Source organism: Penicillium maclennaniae, assembly GCF_028827695.1.
Source record: "Penicillium maclennaniae strain IBT 15551 chromosome Unknown utg000003l:1.0-5670915.0:1.0-5674809.0, whole genome shotgun sequence".
NCBI classification, from domain to species: Eukaryota; Fungi; Ascomycota; class Eurotiomycetes; order Eurotiales; family Aspergillaceae; genus Penicillium; species Penicillium maclennaniae.
Window position 1 is genome coordinate 4,221,659 of NW_026623215.1, and position 15,590 is coordinate 4,237,248.

The 15,590-nt window shown below is 51.8% G+C and overlaps 6 protein-coding genes across 6 annotated transcripts; 4 read left to right on the forward strand and 2 right to left on the reverse strand.

Moving 5' to 3' along the window:
- Window positions 1-1,260: 1,260 nt before the first annotated feature.
- On the reverse strand, window positions 1,261-2,887 carry N7477_003697 (alpha-arrestin; the record flags this gene model as incomplete). Its single annotated transcript, XM_056965360.1, is given in 2 exon segments — window positions 1,261-2,070; window positions 2,084-2,887. 2 exon segments carry the CDS (start codon window positions 2,885-2,887, stop codon window positions 1,261-1,263), a joined length of 1,614 nt encoding a protein of 537 aa, XP_056825313.1.
- A 3,890-nt stretch (window positions 2,888-6,777) lies between these two features.
- Window positions 6,778-7,803, forward strand: N7477_003698 (PIG-L family deacetylase; the record flags this gene model as incomplete). Its single annotated transcript, XM_056965361.1, has 2 exons — window positions 6,778-7,012; window positions 7,139-7,803. 2 exons carry the CDS (start codon window positions 6,778-6,780, stop codon window positions 7,801-7,803), a joined length of 900 nt encoding a protein of 299 aa, XP_056825314.1.
- Window positions 7,804-8,152: 349 nt separating this feature from the next.
- Window positions 8,153-10,414, reverse strand: N7477_003699 (uncharacterized protein; the record flags this gene model as incomplete). The annotated part of the gene is made up of 1 exon (XM_056965362.1): window positions 8,153-10,414. One exon carries the CDS (start codon window positions 10,412-10,414, stop codon window positions 8,153-8,155), a length of 2,262 nt encoding a protein of 753 aa, XP_056825315.1.
- A 509-nt stretch (window positions 10,415-10,923) lies between these two features.
- On the forward strand, window positions 10,924-11,384 carry N7477_003700 (U4/U6-U5 snRNP complex subunit LSM3; the record flags this gene model as incomplete). The annotated part of the gene is made up of 4 exons (XM_056965363.1): window positions 10,924-11,046; window positions 11,106-11,198; window positions 11,259-11,295; window positions 11,350-11,384. 4 exons carry the CDS (start codon window positions 10,924-10,926, stop codon window positions 11,382-11,384), a joined length of 288 nt encoding a protein of 95 aa, XP_056825316.1.
- Window positions 11,385-11,967: 583 nt separating this feature from the next.
- Window positions 11,968-13,927, forward strand: N7477_003701 (putative GTP binding protein (GTPBP1); the record flags this gene model as incomplete). The annotated part of the gene is made up of 2 exons (XM_056965364.1): window positions 11,968-12,018; window positions 12,068-13,927. The coding sequence occupies 2 exons, from the start codon at window positions 11,968-11,970 to the stop codon at window positions 13,925-13,927; spliced, it is 1,911 nt and encodes a 636-aa protein (XP_056825317.1).
- Window positions 13,928-14,344: 417 nt separating this feature from the next.
- Window positions 14,345-15,418, forward strand: N7477_003702 (uncharacterized protein; the record flags this gene model as incomplete). Its single annotated transcript, XM_056965365.1, has 3 exons — window positions 14,345-14,504; window positions 14,580-15,212; window positions 15,279-15,418. The coding sequence occupies 3 exons, from the start codon at window positions 14,345-14,347 to the stop codon at window positions 15,416-15,418; spliced, it is 933 nt and encodes a 310-aa protein (XP_056825318.1).
- Between the last annotated feature and the right edge of the window lie 172 nt (window positions 15,419-15,590).

A 15,590-nucleotide genomic window follows, 5' to 3' on the forward strand; every position in this document is an offset into this window, starting at 1 on the left:
CCCTGCTAGTTTCAATTCATGATCGGTTCAGATGACCATGCCTACTCTCGTGACCCACGTCCATATCCTATCGTTCTTAAATATGTTGCTCAACTCTAGAGCCACAATGGAAGTGGCTCAAAGCGCGGGAATAAGATGTTGCTAATGGTGGGGATTATAATAGATTCAGACTGTCACACCTTAATAAATGACAGCTGAAGATGCTTCAGAAGTAGATGCTAGGAATTAGATGCTAGGAAGTATTGGGAGGATGTGAAATTATCAAGATTTCACTTAGACTTCACACATTACCCGGTGAAGAACCCTCCAGAATAGCCAAGGATGAATAGAGTTCAATCTTAGAAAATAGGGGCTGAGTGTGGGACACGGTTCTCTCTCTCTCTCTTATCTCTTTCACTCTACCAACTCTACGCGCACCCACTCTTTACTGAGCACGTAAACTTCCAGCACTCTCGATACGACTTGGACCTGGTAGAGTTAACCGCCGATGTATCTACAAGGCAGGACAAATCTCAATTGTGCCCCTATCTCGATATCACTATTCTTGGTCCGTGTTTGAGGTTTCCGCCGCCCTCATCTACTTAACTATCAATGCGCGGCTGCCTTGGCGATGGCATAGGGCCAAGCGGTGATAAGGTTGTGGCTGCATTTGTACTTTTTCCTGGTCTGAGTAGTGTGGGGCGGGGTCGGTGGCGACGAGGTTGTTATCACCCCTCCCATGACATGGCCTGCTGGATGTCAAGTTTCAGAAGCAGTGTATCGAGAAAGTCCTACTATATGTGAAGAGGAGGATGGACATTTGAAGTCATTGCATTAAATATCAGATAAGGGTTGAGAATTCTTCCTTGACGGAATGAACCAATTTTCTAAAACAGGAGGGGGAATAAAAATCCGGAAAAATCCATAGGAAGATAGGGAGAAAAAAGGAAAAGAAATTCACAGTTGAAGCGAATGATGGGTATAATGCAAAGGGTGGATCGAAATTGGTCCGTCCAAGCGAAGAAGAAAATGCGACCAAGCCGGGAATTCTGTTTCTTGTTTCCTTCAACCATGGAGGTATTATTTTTTTCTTCTCCGTTCAAGTATCATAACGCCGCTGAAGTTCAAGGAATTAGAGGTTCATGAGGCATCATCCTCCGTGAAGGTGATGACCGTTGAATCTTGAATTATTAGAAATTGATAAGGAAAAGTCTTTCTTTGGGTCGTGGAGATCGTAAAGTCATGTGGAACGATGATTTTCAGACCATCAAGTGGAAAGTTTTATTGGCGCGATGAGTCGACGGAGGGAGTGCGAGAGGGAGCGCGAGAAGCGGGTTCAGAGGGAGGAGGGGTGTGGTCGGTAACAAGATCGTCGACTGTGAAGCGGACACGTCCGCGGGAGGAGGACGGGGCGGACGAGTGAGTCGAGTCACTGTCCAGGCGTAGCGAATCCAATCGCTCCAGCTCATCGTACTCTGGCAGAGGCAGAGGGGAGCCTTGGTAGTCTTCCATGACACTGGCGGTGTCGTCGAGTTTAGTGTAGCCGGGAGGGCTGGCGGGGACGTCCTCGTAAACTGGGGGCATCTCCTCGTCCCAGCTGATACCGAGACCACCGCGCTCCGTGACGTGGAGGTTGAACTGCATACGGAGCACGCGGGCGGCACCAGTCGGGGTGATCAGACGGGTGTTGCGGTTGGGGCAGAATTCCTCAGCCACGATGAGCTCAATGACGAGATTGTGCTTGACTTCGAGGCCACCAGGGGCCTCCATGTCGCATACCGGGTTGGTGGTGGGGTTAATGCTAGCCTCGAACTGCATACCGATTTCACCGCCCGCGGTGTCAAAGTCGGTCTTCCAGCCAGTCTTCTCTTCGTTGTGGCCGATGATACGGGTCTCCTGATGGAGTACCCCCTTGTTCTCGCCGCCGATCTTGTGAGAGTGCTTCGGGCAGGCGGTGGAGACAATCTTCTGGTGCTCCTCGATGCGCCACATCATCTTGCGCAGACGCCAGCGAGTCTGAGTCTCATCGCCCTTGTCGACGACCCCACTCAGGGTCATCTCCACCGGGAACTTGCCGATAAGGGTGCACCACTGAGGGCAAGACGATGCGGCCCGTCAGATTGGTGGGAGGGAAAATGCGAATGGAGGACTTGTCGTTTCCGGCAAGTAGAGCGCGGCGGAGGTTCAAAGGCAGCTTGATGCTGAACTCCTCGCCGGTAGTGCTGCGAGCATGGGCGAGCAGGAAGTACTCCACCTTGCCAAGAGCGCCATCGCACGAAGCGGGCGAGTGGCCGGGGAAGAGATAGCTGAAGGGGAAGTCGTGGTCACCGTGGGCGAGCTTGAGTTTCTCGGTAAGAAAGTTCCAGCGAGTAAGCTCATCAGTGCGAGTGGCGCAGTTGGAACAGTGGCTGGACACGGGCTTCTTTGTCGATGTCTTGCAAACGAGACGCACGTCGAATTGGTCCAAAGTCACCTCATGAGCCAGTTCTGCCACGGCGATACGCAGACGGCCCGAGAACAAAGCGCCGGTGGAGGTGGAGGGGTTGCCGTAGCAGACCAGAGGTGGGGATTCCACCAGAACGTCAAGCTTGGCTGAAGGCAGAGCCATCTCTTCCTTGCTGATGCGTTCCTTGGATCGACCGGCGCGGCCGAGGCTGCGACGCTTTTCCTTGTCCTTGCTGTGGTCCCGGTAAGGGTGGATTAAATGGTCCATGGAGAATGAGAGGCGACGCTCTGGGGAGCGGGCACGATCCGGGGTGGCATGCGCAGACTTCTTGCCTACTGGGTGTGCTGGAATTTCGTTGACGGAAGTAGTTGAGGAGGAATTGGAGTGAGCCGGTGTCGAGGCGAGAGATGAGTGCAGGGAGCCAGAGCCCCGAACAAAGTTGGGGATTAAACGGCCCGGCATCTTGAATGTAGTTTGATCCGTGGATGTGAGCGTTGAATGATGTAAATGATGATGTAGCCCAAGATGTAGTTCACGATGTAATATGAGGTGTAATTCGAGACGCAGTACGATGATACAGAGTAAAAGCGACGTAGAACATAGTATGAAGCTCAAGTAGAGAATGTAACAGGAGCGACCGTTCCTTATGAACCCTCCATCAGGTGCCACAAGCCTAAATGGGGCCTAACCCGTGGAAAACTTCTAAGAAACTAAGAAAATTTTCAGTACGGTGTCCACTTTGTCCCAAAGCAAGACCAGGTACGGCTCCGCTATTCGTTGTTCTAGACACGGAAATTGACATTGCAAGAAACTTCGATTTTTTTTTAGAAAAAAAAAAATGGAGGTTCCGGTGGGGCAGAGAAGCGTCATTGTGGATGCGCACAGTACTGTTACATTCATGTTTACGGCCAATTACACCGTATCACATACACACACACACACACAAGGTCCTTCGTCCTTATTATAGATCTTCTCCCAGCGAGACCATCACCTGGAGCTTCTGAAACCTGTTTCCATACGTATGTCCTTTGCCCGATGTATTTTGGCCGTCCGATATGTTGTCTATAGTCTTATATGCTTTTTCCTTTACAAATCCCTCATAGTCTTATTCTACTCCGTGTCTCATGTTAGACCACGTCGGCTTTTCGGCACCGGCACTGGGCCCGTGAACCAACAGGATCTCGCCCGAGCACAACAAACACGAATGGTCATGGATGAGCATCGATCGGGGATCGCCTGACGCGAGCCCAGCTGTTCCCCACATCAAAGTTTCATGCGGGCATCGTCTTGCCATCACCGCTCTAGACTCTCAAGCGAAAGTTGATGCCATCCGGCCGTGCGCAACCTTTTGAATGAGTCACGGTCGGCTATCTCCCCGGTGAGAGATCTCCCATCCCATGCTCCGTAGGTACTCGGCCTTCGCATGTGCCCGTTGGCGGGGTATACGGCGGGGACTACATCGGCCCTACACGGAGATGGTCATAGTGCTTTACCCCGGATGATCACTGCGACGGCGTCGTAACCGGTCAGGTGAGCCCTGGGTGTGCCGTTTAGCCTGCCGAGGTGGAAGAGCCTTCGAGCATATTCCGCGCTCTGATAAAAAAAAAGCCTAGCTGGCCGTGAGAGCCGGCGCCGAGCGACATGGAGAATGCGTCCGCTGCCACTTGGAAGCATCACGTGGCGCAAACAGCAGCGAGCCGAAGGCTCACGAGCTGTGTTTGGTACAATACCTCGTCAATACAACACCCATTACCGCAGGATACAAGACCCGATTTAGTTAGTGGCAGATCATTTCTCTACCGCTTTTCCGCTTCGGGCAATACAAACGCGTGCAAAAGACCCTGCGCGCGCTCCACTGGAAAATTTTTGCTCGCCGGCTTCGTCTGCACTCCGTTGTCCTGTTTGGGTTAAGGAGATCTCTCATGACCCCACACTGATTTCTGCGGGGCACCGATGGGCTTCACGATGCAGAGTTTTGTCCCCTTTGTGGTGCGAGTATAGACATTGCTATGGCAGAAGCTCCGTGATCAAACATACCATCGTAACCCTAGGAGCTGTCAAGATATGCACCGTGCTCGTCCCCGCTGCGTTCCACGAATCATCAAACTCCCTACTCGCACTAATTACCTAACAGTTTCCATCGTCAGGTACCTTGATCCAGGTGCCTCTACAGCTGTCGCATCACATCGCATGGCCCATGCACACTGCATTCCATACAATCCCTGCATTGACACCCATACAAAACACGTTCTGAAGAAACTCCCCGCCTTGATTCCTCAAGGTTCGACCGCCATTGAGTCATGCCCCCGACGAAAGACACAATATCCCGCGGTGAAGACTGCAGGTCCAAAGGTATATGGCTCCGATCACGCCATGATGCGAAACAGCACCGGCCCATTGTAAGGATACGGTGCCGCCCGCCCCGGACCTCTCGACTCGATCTGTCGATCCCCGTGGCCCCTCCCTACCGTTTTCATTGTCGCGTATAGTAGCATGAATATCACTCAAATCCACGCTATGTAGAATAGGCGAGACTAGAGATGACTATGGACGACTAGAGGCTTAAGAGGCTATACCGCTTAAGATCGGGAGTGGTAGCCAATGGATGGGGTGCTAGGGGCACGTTGGGTCCTCCAGCGGACTTCCAAATTCGGGTCGATCTTGGAGAACTCCTCTGGATCAGCCCTGACTCTCAACTTACGTGACTGTTAGACAATGTGTCGCGTCATCTGCCTAGTACTTAAATGATTGACTACGCCATGTGTAAGGAAAATTGTAGTCTATTTGCAATTTGCAAGTTGCACATTGTGCCTTGACTCATAGAATCAAGGAAACCTGCCGAGTCTCCCAAAGCAGTAATTTTCTGATGTGGTATACCCACCTCGAAACTTTATACTCGGCCCGGGCAGCGTGATGCTTAAAATTGATGCCACTGGCCCGCTCTGCCACAGTCGGGCCTGGTCTATTCTGTGGAAAGTTGACCGCTTCGTCGGTGGGTGTGGCTAACCACCCGCGATGGGGCCGCCCTAGCCATTGAAAGTCGCCGCTGAGCCCCGTTCGGCGATTTTCTATTTTTTCTTCCAATTTTTATTTTTTCACTTGCCCGTCGGGAAACCTGGGCTTTGTGATGGTTTCAAAAGACCTCCGGCCCGGTTCTAGTCGGTTTACCGGGTGGAGAGTTTTTTTTTTCGGGAGGATCTTTTTTCGTCTTAGGTGGTAGGTGCTGGCATTCTAGAACCCTGGAATTCCGTCTTAGATGAATATCTTAGGTCATTGAGAGTACGTTTGTATTTCCTGTAGGTAATTGTGTTTAGTGTTGCCCCGAAGTTGGTACCATCGACTTGTTAGGGGCTATTCAGGGGGCCCGGCAGAGATTTCACCCTCTCCAATTGTGTGCTCCACATGGCTGTCATACCAGAATTTATACCATGTTCCACATTTCCACGTTCCAAATCCATAGGACTCTGGCAGTTCGACTGATTTGGAAGGTACTGCCGACAACAGGTGAGGTGTCATCGGATGAGTCTGACCTAAAAGTTTTGTGAGCCTCATCGTGACACAGGTTGGATCGAGTACCTTGTTGGGTTGTCCAAGCAAGTCCCTTTCCTGTCTGGAGCAGATGACCACGGGGACTCGATTCGTTAGTTCTAGTTTTGCAAATGTGCAAGGCATGATTCACGTCACCAGATTGTTCTGCTGATTTACCTCAACGCGCCCACTTCAACCTGTCTTGAGACCATCGTCTAGGGTTTGGGGTCTTTTTGATAAAAGCTCGGGCTTCATATCTCCTATCGCGAAGCTTAAATGGACAACGTAACAAGCTCATTGTAGATCAAAGTATCAAATTCTCAATCAGTAAATCTTCGCGAAATTTAATAGCTTTGGACAATGCTGATAAGGGACAAGTCGATGCATGAACCCCTGACACGTGATCCGGGGGATCGCCCGGCAGCAGAATCTCAAATCTGAGCTTCCCCTTTTCCGAAGGAGCGTCCTGCCACCGTGTCATTTTTCTATGGACTCCTGAGAGTCAAGGTCATGGGTCTGGTGCCCAGTCAGTTGAAATCCTACTATCATCTCCCTATCCTCGATCGTTCCGACCTCGGCGCATTCATCCAAGGCCGAAGTGGGATGCCCGCGCATTCCCCACTGTGCTATGTCTTGACTTTCTGCACGCTCTGATCCACAATTCAATCCTGACATCTGCCCGAGCCTGCACGAACCTAGCGCGTATACACTCACAACAATACGGGGACCAAATTGCCAAGACCCTAGCTTCGCGACCAGCGAGGGCCTTGGTATTCAATTCGAACTGGCACGACACTGGGCTCTCTATCGCATATCTATCCACCATGTTTTCCAATTTGATTTCACTCGCTGTGGCCATTGCCGCAGTCGTTGCCTTCTGGACCATGTCCTCGACCTCGATCTCACCTTTCACCCGCTCCTTCCCTAAACTCGTCAACAAGCGCATCTGTCTATTGATCGCCCATCCAGATGACGAGGCCATGTTCTTCGCGCCCACGGTTCTCGCCCTTACCCAACCAGAGTTAGGAAACCACCTAAAGATTCTTTGCTTTAGCACAGGTACGTCACAAAGATAAACCGAAGAAAGCGCATGCGGCGTGGACATCAAGTCTCCATCGAAAATCCACACCTTTCGTGGAGACATTGCAAATCCTAAAACAAAACTAACAAAGCATCTCTCTTCAGGCGACGCTGATGGCCTCGGCGAGACACGCAAAAAGGAACTACAGAAAAGCGCCCTCCACCTCGGCGTCCGGGATGAATCCGACGTCTTCGTCGTCGAAGACACAAATCGCTTCCCAGACGGCATGAAAGAATACTGGAAAGAAGAAGATATCACCTCCCTTCTCGCATCCGCCTTCGCGCCTGACCTCGCCGCTAGCCTGAAAGGCAGCAAAGCTAACCCCAACAAAGCACCCACAGCAACCATCGACGTCCTCCTCACATTCGACAAACACGGTGTCAGCAACCATCCGAACCACCGCTCTCTATACCACGGTTCGGTACATTTCCTGCGCGCATTAATGAAGGATAAAGCAGGCTTTGCGAGCCCGATCACATTGTACACGTTAACTTCGCTTCCGATTTGGCGGAAATACGCCGGTATTCTTGATGCGCCACTTTCCATGCTACAAGGGGCTTGGAGTAATCTTTGGACTGGACTGACGACAAAGAAGAAAGCGGATGTTGGCCCGGCGAGGCTCCTTTTTGTTAGTTCAATCGGGGAGTGGATGACTGCTCAATCGGCCATGGTGAAGGGGCATCAGAGTCAAATGGTCTGGTTCCGGTGGGGGTGGATTACTATCGGTCGGTATATGACTGTGAATGACTTGAAGAGGGAGAAGATCTAGGCCGATCTCGGCTTGAGAGGGTCGGGAATCATTTTGCTATGAGCGATCTATTGTCTTGACCCTTCGTACGTTTTCACTTGTATATGAAATGACAGATAGCCCCCATGAACGTGTACCCATATTCGAGAAGATCTTTTCGGAAATATTGAACAAACTTTAGCCTCCTAGGTTTGGTCTCGATCATATCGTCAAAAATGTATTACCTCATGATGATATGCCTCGTACTATGTATATTTCAGACGATGCAAATGCAACATAGGAGAATGCAGGCCGATATCAATACGAAGGGTATCAAACGAATCAACTAAACAGAATGTTTATGTCACAAGTCATTCAACTCGCGCTGTTCTCAAACCCAGGAGTTATCATCCAAGAGAAAGATGCCGCGTTCCTTCGATTTCAACAACCCCAACGCAGCAAGCTTTCCATAAAACCCAGCGTTCGGGTTCTTCTTCGGAGAAAGCTGATGATCTTCGGGATACTCCACCCAATTTTCTCGCAATTCCTTCAGCATAGCTTTTAATTTGGGAGAACTCGGCCGCTCAAATTCAAACAGGCGATTCAGCGGTGCGCGAGTCGTATCCACCCCAGAAAACCTTTTGAGGATGCCACGCCACTCCGTGGCCTCAGAAAATGCAAATGGCTCAGTGCGCTTGAACAAAACCTCATGGTCTGTCATTCGGCGGATGGGAGTATGCGATTCGTCATGCCAGTGTCGGTCTTTGAACCCCGTGGACCCTTTCATATCCATGAAGCCGGAAGTTTCGTCGTAGAAGATTCGTTTCCGATTCGGTAGGAAGTCTCGCCATTCTTCCATGATCTTGGGCCGCTCTTGGTAGAACCATTTATCGTCGGGTGTGTCTTTCCACTGAGACACGCGGGCGATGAGCCATACTGCGCGGCGGATGAGGTATGCCTGTTGGTAGACCTCGAGACGGAGGAGGTCGTAGGCATGTATTGCGTCGGCGAGGATTGGTGATTGGAAAAGGTTTTGGTCGATGGGGAGTCCCCTTTGTCGTTGTTTTTTGGCAGCGTCGAGAACTGGGTTGAGACATCTCATCACGACGGTGCGTGCTTGGCGTTGTTTACGTCGGGTTTCGCTCAAGATGTTGTAGGCGGCAGCCAAGTGGACTTTGCATGCTTTTAGGTTACCTTTGTCAATGGCGATATTGATCATGAAGCGGTGTGTCTGGACAGTTGGCTTGACGTTGTAGGGCTCGGAAGTCATTGTATTGAATATTGATTGTACCACCTGCATCGATACTCGTCCTATATCGTTGGCTTGCTGCTCTTGCGTCGTCTTAGTGGTTCTGACTCGGCTCAACACGTATGCTCGCTCGAATAATTCGTGCCAGACTCGTGGTGTAATGGGAATGTCGTATTTTTCGGCGATAAATTGTATCGTCTGAACAGCGCCAGGAATATCATTGTTGGTGCCAAAGACATGGGCAATTGCGAAGAGGAGATTCTCGGTCGGGTGCAGAGCAGACCATGGCTCATACCGCGTTGGCGGCATTCGTACTTCCGAATGATCCTCGCGCTTGATAAGCTTGACTTGGAGATTCCAAATCTGGGTCAAAATTTGTCTAAAGCCCGGGCCGTGACCAACACGAGCACTTGCAAGCATGAGGTTAATGTAGCTGCGCTCGTCGGCAGTATGCCCACTTTCGAGCATTTCGCTGAATAAGTTCATCACTCTCTTTCTTACGCTCAGTCCACCCGTGCCATAGCCCTGCCATCCGACACCACGACTCTCCATGCGCCGTTTGTAATAGTGGCGGGGAAGAATGCGCAGCCTGAAAGCCTCCTGGCCAGTATAACAGTGGTCCCAGACGAGCGCTTCCATGTAGTGATTGTAGCACTGTACGTCCGGACTAACACCCACTTCCTCCATGGACTTCCAAATATCATCCGCAAGTGGTCCATTCCCCATGGAGCGGGCGCAGTCCAAGAGGTGTGTGTATTCCGCGAGGCCAAGCAGGTTTTCTCCAGCAATTCGATAATGAGTGATTGTCAAGAGTTTTCTGACAAAATCATCAAAGATCTCTTCGACCCGTTTTAAACCATTCAATAGAGTGGACCAGGTGTGTAGTGGATGGTGGAGGTCGCGGAACGGCTCCACAAAATGGGCGGGAGACAGTTGGTTGAACGCCTCGATGAACATGGCCTGGGGTAAACTTCCGACCAGACCCGCCGACCGTGGATCAGTCATGGCTGTCATCATCTGGTCCGGCTGACCATCTTGAAGCACCTGAAAGAACTTGGCTGCGTATTCTGCCTCTTCTCCTGGCGAATTCCAGGACGGAAGAATCACGTTGTCTGCCTTGCGTGTCGTCTCGATTGACTCTGGGGATGAGTTCCATAATCGGCCTGTGGTAGTAAACTCATGAAGGAGAAGGTGTCGTCGAAAGTATTTTGGGTGGGAACGAGAGCCATCAAATTGACACACGAGCAATTGAGATGACTGACTTGCAGACGAGATTTGTCTAAGACCAGTGCGACCAAGCCTCAGGAGCCTTGGGCGGTTAGTAAGGCATTGTTCGGATCCTAACGGTCGAGAATAAAGACTGTAGGAAGACAATCGCTCACGAGCAACTGTAATTGTCCGCATGATGGATAGAGCGAGTATGAGATCGTAAGATGCAGAGAGGAAAGTGAACAGGGGCTGGCAGAGGAGGGGTGGCACATTGACCCCGGTCTGTAGTTGGTACTTCTGGTCACATTATCTGGTGAGGGGGCGGCGGGCGACGGTCAGACCTTCCCTCAGGTAGCAGTGACCTACAGAAAGTCTGGGTTACCGGGGACTAGAGCTGGATCTTTTTCTAGTTCCATAAGTCTATACTGTGGTGACTATTGAGTCTACCGCGAGTGAGAGGAGTAGCATTTTGGCACTTCGGTCGAGACGATCTCTAGGCCCAGAGTATACATTAAAGAAGTGGAGGTGCGGGTAACCCCAGTTTTGACATATTATGCCTGAGGCATAAGCCGGGGTAACAGTGCTGACTCATCTAGTCTGTGCTAGGCCCGATTGAGCAACCGGCAGAGCTCGCGCTGATTTCACTCCGCCCGCGTCTGCTTGTGTCTGAATCGACATTGTGATTCCAAACTCCACAACTCAAGATGGCCGACACCGAGGACGCAGGCACATCCGTTTCAGAACCCTTGGACCTTGTGCGCCTTTCACTCGACGAGATTGTCTTCGTGAAGCTGCGCGGCGACCGTGAACTCAAGGGCCGCCTCCACGTGAGCCCACCCTGTCACGCAATTGCATGACCTGTCTACTGACCAAAACGACTTTATAGGCATATGATAGCCACTGCAACCTTGTCCTCGGCGACGTGGAAGAGACCATCTACGTGGTAGAGGAGGATGAGAACGAGCAAGAGACCACAAGGGTAAGGAACTTTCGGCGATCTAGAGAGCTCTGGGCGCTAACTCAGGATGTGTATGGACAGACAATCAAGAAGCAGGAAGAAATGTTGTTTGTGCGAGGTGAGTCATATTTTGAGGCTATCCCACTGCAGGATCTTCACTGATGATTTCCAGGTGATTCTGTCGTTTTGATCTCCCCCCAGGCTTGATCGGCCCACGAATTGTATAGATGAAACGGCGTCTGGCGAGCAGTTACTGCGAAGGAAAAATTGAGATACCATCCGAATACCAGTCGCATAGATATGAGACCATGAAATGGCGATGAACCCATCCACCCAGATTATGTCCCGTAGCCCCTCCTTCCCGGAGCCGCAAAGCTGATCCTAGGATTAGAACTAGTACCTGAGTCATAGCGCTTCTTATAATCTCCAGGCGATTCTAGAGCGAGACATCTGGGGGCGCAGCATGATCGAGGCAGATGATGCGTAGAGGAGCGAAGCGCATCTATGACTCAAGCAAGTGACTCGATCTCGAGCTACGGTTATCGATAAAGCTGCCCCGGTCTCCCTTCTTTGTACTTCCTCACTTCATCTTCAAACTTCCCTTCAATATCAATTTCCGTCTTTTTTTCCTTTTCCCCCTGATGGAACAAGAGATGATCACTCGAATATCAGTCTGAGTTCTGAGTTGCGCCGAAAAGAAGGCGATCCAATCTATCCCCAACCGTAACGTCACTACTCCGAGAACGCGACTCACCGTTCTTCAACCCCGAACCGTCCACTACACCCAACCATGCCGAACGACACAAAGTTAAACGCCGAAGAAAGGAAACGAGGCGAGATCGTATGTACTCATCAGGCCGGATTACTTTTCTCACTCACATCTCGCCCAGGCTCTCAGCGAGTTCGCCGAGTATGCCGATAAGCAACAAGCGCAGCGCTCCGCGTACACCGCGCCGCACGACAGCGCAAGCTCTACCGGTACCGCTGAAGCATCGCATGATGTCGAGGAGCATGCCGAACTCGACATACTGGACTCCCTCGGTCTGTCCGATACCCCGCGCACTGTCAAGTTAAAGGACCTTCTGCTCGGAACCGGGGACGCCCCCGAAGATAGTCTGAAGGATCTGGCCGAAACAATACAACTACGAATGGACGAAGGTCATGGTGAGACGCTCTTTGATCTGGGACTGGAGGATGGCGGAGACACAATGGGCTTCGACATACCCCAATGGGAAACGGCACTCCGGCGCCTCAATGAGGCCACCGAGGCTATCCCCGCACATTGCCGCGTGCTCATGACTTACAACGTGGGCGGCGAGAAGGAGGCGCCAGTAGCCAACGATCGTATAACGGGCGCCTGGGGCAAGATCCTCATCCGCCAGAATGCTACCAATGTGGAGGAAGTGGGGGAGGTTCGCATTGCGGTCGTGGGCAATGTCGACGCGGGCAAGAGTACCATGCTCGGTGTCCTGGTCAAAGGCGGACTTGACGATGGACGTGGTCGTGCACGAGTCAACCTTTTCCGACACAAGCACGAAATTGAGAGCGGCCGGACCAGCTCCGTTGGTATGGAAATCATGGGGTTTGACAGCCACGGTGAGATTGTCACGAATGCCCAAGGGCGAAAGCTCTCTTGGGAGGAGATTGGGAAACGGTCCGCGAAAGTAATATCCTTTTCTGACCTGGCTGGTCACGAACGCTACCTGCGCACAACCGTGTTTGGCATGCTCAGCAGCAGCCCCAACTACTGTCTGCTCATGGTGGCTGCCAACAATGGGCTCATTGGGATGAGTCGTGAGCATCTGGGAATTGCGCTGGCGTTGAATGTCCCCGTCATGGTTATTGTCACCAAAATTGACATCTGCCCGCCCCAGATTCTCCAGGAAACTCTGTCTCAATTGTCCAAGATCCTCAAGTCGCCCGGTGCGCGGAAGATCCCCATTTTCGTGAAGGATATGGAGGAAACCATCAACACGGCCACCCAATTCGTCAGCCAGCGGATCTGCCCAATTTTCCAGGTTTCCAACGTTACTGGCGAGAACCTGGAACTCGTCCGAACGTTTTTAAATATCCTTCCTCACCGCGGACACTACGATCAGGATGGGCCCTTTGAGTTCCTTATCAACGACACCTTCTCCGTCCCGCACGTCGGCACTGTAGTGTCGGGTGTGGTGAAGTCGGGCGTCATCCATGCCGGCGACTCAGTGGTCGTTGGACCTGACTCCCTGGGCCAGTTCACCACTACGACGATCAAAACTATCGAACGAAAACGCATTCAGGTGAATGCCTGCTCTGCCGGTCAGTCCGGTTCCTTTGCGCTGAAGCGCGTTCGTCGAAAAGAAGTTCGCAAGGGTATGGTGGTCTTAAGGAAGATGGAAACCCCCCCCAAAGGTATACCGGGAGTTTGTCGCCGAAGGTCCGTCACGTTTCTATGTACAGGGATAATGTTTGTTGACATGGATTTAGTCCTGATTCTTTCACACGCAACCACCATCAAACCTCGATACCAGGCCATGCTCCACGTGGGAGCTGTCAGCCAAACCTGTGCTGTGATCGACATCGACCGCCCTTTCATTCGGACTGGCGATCGGGCTCTTGTCGCCTTCCGCTTTATCCAACGCCCCGAGTTCTTAGCCCCTGGCGACCGAGTCCTCTTCCGAGAGGGCAAGACGAAAGGGCTTGGCATCGTGAAGAGCATTGGCTACGACCCCGCACAACCCCTGAGCGCCACCAAAGGTCATACTACGTGAGAGCTCGTCTGGCGTCGCTATTAATTCGCGGGGGTCATGTACAATACACCTTTCCATAGCACGTGACATGACGTCAGATGATGCCATGATCGACGCTCGAATTCCACGTTTCACTCAATGCCGTTATCAGCCATTCAGAATGATTCCATCCACAACACCGCTCAAGCGCTGTGATGCCATGTGTGTTCCACTGACGTAGTCAATCAATCAGCCCTTAAAGAAAGCTCAACCTCCGTAGACCTTGATCTTTTTAACCTGTACATTAAACTCTCTTGACCCAAGGTTTCTCATTTCCCGCCCCATAGTTCTCTCTTGACCTCATCGATTATATCCGTCTTCTTCCCCGCTCTCTCTACCTTTTGTTCCGAGACTATACCATCACCATCACCTCTCGTCCACCATACGTTTTAAGAGACTATGGAAGCAGTTAACAAGGTTATCAACACCGCATCCCACGCCATTTGGGGCGACAATGACGCTCAATCTCAACAGGCCCAGCAATCGCACGACGAGCCCATCTCTGGCGTACAGGGCAAGGGCTCTGCCACTGACCCCTATGATGCTGGTAACCGAGATGGTACGTCCATCTTCCAAGCCTCTTCACATAGAATCATATGGCAAGAATCGAAAGAGCTAATAAGCCAACCTCCAGAACAACCCAATGCCCCCGTCACAGACATGGATACCTCTCCCAAAGAGCCCAAGCTAGACGGTCAACCCCAGACGAGCGTCTCCCAGCCCACCGCTAGCACCACTTTCGCCCCAACCTATACCACCGATGCTCCTTCAACCATCGCCACTACTGATGCTCCTTCTGTCGCCGCCACAGCAGCTGCACCCTCCGCCTCCGCCGCTACTCATTCGTCTTCGACTACTGCTGCCGCCGACTCATCGGCCACCCCAGCTGAACCCTCCGCCTCCGCCGCCACTCATTCCTCTTCGACTACTGCTGCCGCCGACTCATCGGCCACCCCAGCTGAACCCTCTGCCTCCACCGCTACTCATTCGTCTTCGACTACTGCTGCCGCCGGCTCATCGGCCACCCCGGCCGAAGACACCAGCGCTACCTCCAAGACCGAGAACAAGGAGCAGCGCGAGCCCGAGGACCCCGAGAAGACTAAGCAGCAGATGGAAGCTGGTCGTCGCGGAACGGCTGCGATCATGCACGATCACGGCGTTAGTAAGGAGGCGCTGAAGGGGCCTCAAGATGGTCAAGCGGCGCATAGTGCCACCGAGTTTGAGAAGGAGGGGAAACATGGAGCGAAGGACCTGTCTACCGAGTCGAGTGAGTTTTTGTTCCCTCATTATATCAATCGGGCGCGCTTTATGGACGGTGCTAACCATAGTACAGAGGGCGAATCTGGCAAGTCTACTACGTCCAAGAGTAGCGATAAGTCGTCTGGAAGTGGCAAGCAGGGTGCTATGTCGAAGATGAAGGAGGGTTTGAAGAAGGTTGTTCACCCTCACAGCAGCAAGCAGTCCAGCCAGTAGGCGTTACATCTGGATGGTTGCCTTTATTTGTCTTCGTTTAAGCTGTGATTTTTTTCTGATGATTGATGTTCAATTCCCTCTCGGTATCAATTTGCACTGTATACTAGTACCCAATTGAAATTGTATTACACTTTGTGATTCTAACTGTCTCGGCTGTTCATTTGTGACTTGC